This window comes from Artemia sp. Qi Xiang Cuo, unplaced genomic scaffold, assembly GCF_049724085.1.
Source record: "Artemia sp. Qi Xiang Cuo unplaced genomic scaffold, ASM4972408v1 HiC_scaffold_23, whole genome shotgun sequence".
Classification (NCBI taxonomy): Eukaryota; Metazoa; Arthropoda; class Branchiopoda; order Anostraca; family Artemiidae; genus Artemia; species Artemia sp. Qi Xiang Cuo.
In genome coordinates, this window is record NW_028297432.1 from 1765906 (window position 1) to 1768490 (window position 2585).

At 38.7% G+C, this 2585-nt stretch overlaps 1 protein-coding gene across 1 annotated transcript; it reads right to left on the minus strand.

Moving 5' to 3' along the window:
- Positions 1-1812: 1812 nt before the first annotated feature.
- LOC148938956 (protein CFDP2-like) lies at positions 1813-2178 on the minus strand. Its single transcript, XM_089107409.1, has one exon. It carries the CDS (start codon positions 2176-2178, stop codon positions 1813-1815), a length of 366 nt encoding a protein of 121 aa, XP_088963535.1.
- Positions 2179-2585: the final 407 nt, after the last annotated feature.

A 2585-nucleotide genomic window follows, 5' to 3' on the forward strand; every position in this document is an offset into this window, starting at 1 on the left:
TTTGTTCTTTGATTTTTTAACTCCATTTTATGCTTCGTATATTTTGTAGTTTTCAAGGACAGTCTCAGAATTAAATTCAAGATCTATTAATACTTTTGTTTGTTATAAGTCACTGCGAAGACCGAACTGCCTTTTCCTCGTATACCTGAACAAAACAATTCCAATGAATGAAAACATTTTCAAGATTATTAAAAGAAAATCAATCGACTAGGGGGTCAGCTCCCTAGTCAATACCTCGCTCTTTATGCTAAAGTTCAAATTTTGTTTCAATTCTTTAAAAATGACCCCTTAATCACAAAGGCCGTTAATTAGAATAAATAGCTCTTATGAAAGTACTAAAAAACCTTTGGCTTAAAGAGCGAGGTATTAACTAGTGGGTGAACCCAATCTTATGCGTAATAATTTCTGTTCGTCTTAAGTTTTGATGTTGCTCTTTACTTTCAGTTGACAAACTTATTTTTTTAATTAATTTCTGATCGTTTTTTTAAATAATATTGGAAAATCCAGCACCCCCTTCATAGGGGGCGCTGGATTTCCTTCTCACATGAAAAATTTCCCCCATGAAAACCTTCCCTATGATATCCTACCCTCATGAAAACTTCCTCCATGGAAAGACACTCCCACATAACCCCCGAACCTCCCCCCCGCACAACCAGAAAAAAATCTCCCGTAAAAACGTCTGTATACTTCCCAATAACCAATACTATATGTAAACATTGGGTAAAGTTCATAACTTTCAGCCCTCCCCTCGGGGACTTTGGGGGATTAAGTCATCCTAAAAGACATAGTTATTATTTTTTCGACTATGCTGAACAGATTTCCTATCTCAAAATTTTGATCGGGTGACTTTGGGAAAAAATGAGCGCGGGAGGGGGCCTAGTTACCCTCCATTTTTTTGGGTCGCTTAAAAAGGGCACTGGAACTCCTGATTTCCGTTTGAATGAGCCCTCCCAAGATATTCTAGCACCACTGGGTCAATACGATCACCCCTGGAAAAAAAACAAACCCAAATGAACACGCATCTGTGATCTTTCTTCTTGCAAAAAATACAAAATTCCACATTTTTGCAGATAGGACCTTGAAACCTTTACAGTAGGGTTCTCTGATACGCTAAATCAGATGGTGTGATTTTCGTTAAGGTTTTATAACTTTTTGGGGGCATTTCATCCTTTTTTTCGAAAATCAAGCAAATTCTCTTAGGCACGTAACTTTTGATGGGTAGGAATAAACATGATAAAACTTATATATTTGAAATCAGCATTAAAATCTTTTTCTTTTCATTTATCTCTTGGTATCAAAATTCCGTTTTTTAGAGTTTCGGTTACTCTTGAGCTGGGTCACTTCTTACTTACATTTCGTTACCACCAACTGTTTGATTCTTGTTTTAGGAGTTATGGACTATTTCAATTTTTACTATGTGGCCTGATCGTCTCTTACTAGGCTCCTAGCTATCGCTTCAACCCGGATAATCTGTCAAGTGGTATCACTAATATATTCTTCTTTTCTACGCTTCTTACGAAATATCGTACTCGTATATCGTACTACCTCTGTGACTACATCTTCAGTAAACTATGTCACTGACTTCCCAAGTCCATTAATTCCCTGTGCATTGCAATCTTCAAGTTCCATGTCACCGAATCTATTTTCCACTGTAAGATCATATCTCCTCTGCAGTTGTTATGAAGATTTTCAATGTCAAACTTTTTAACATCATTGCAGGTTTTCATCGTAACTTTCAGCTTCAGGTTGCACGTAGCTATCACAAGTTGATGATCAGTCTGCTCTGTGGAACGTTCTGGCGCCTTCCAGGCATCATCTCTTCTGTTTACTAATAAGTATATGGTCGATTTGGCTCTTGGTCCTGCTATTGGAAGATTTCCAAGTACATTTATGAACCGTCTTGTGCGGAAACCAAGTGCTTCTAACGATTAATTCATGGATACCATAAAAATCAATGAGACGCATGCCATTTTCACTCAGATCATCATGTTTATGTGCACCTACCACTGTGGGTTTGTATTGGGCATGACTTCCAACTTTTGCATCAAAGTACCCATAAGTCACCAGAATATCGTGTTGGTGGACTTTATGAGCAACATCGTTTAACAGTTGGTAGAAAGAATCCTTTTCTGACTCACTCGCTTCGTTAGTAGAGATATACACTGCAATCATTGTCATCTTTACTACAGTAGTGTCAAATCGTGCTCGCAAGATGTGCCACTAACAGGTTTCCAATCTGAGAGGGACTTCCCGGCTACCTTACAGATCGCAAGGGCTACTCCAGTAGTTTTCTTCCGCTGTTGTTCAGAAAACAGCAGATGATAATCTCTGCAATCGGCAGTCCCAAATTCAGGACGGCGCGTTTCTGATAGGGCAGAAGTGTCAATGTGGCTTTCAAGGGTCTTCAAGACACTCTTCATTCTGTCAGGCTATGTTTTTTGGTTGGAGTTTCTCAAGTTCCGTTCCAGGACCAAATACGGAAAGAGTCTTTCGTCGTCAAAAATCGTATCGGGGGGCTCGCAGTATTCATAATCATCAGATCAGTTCGATTTTTAAGGTCATTCATTGCAGATTGGATAATAACT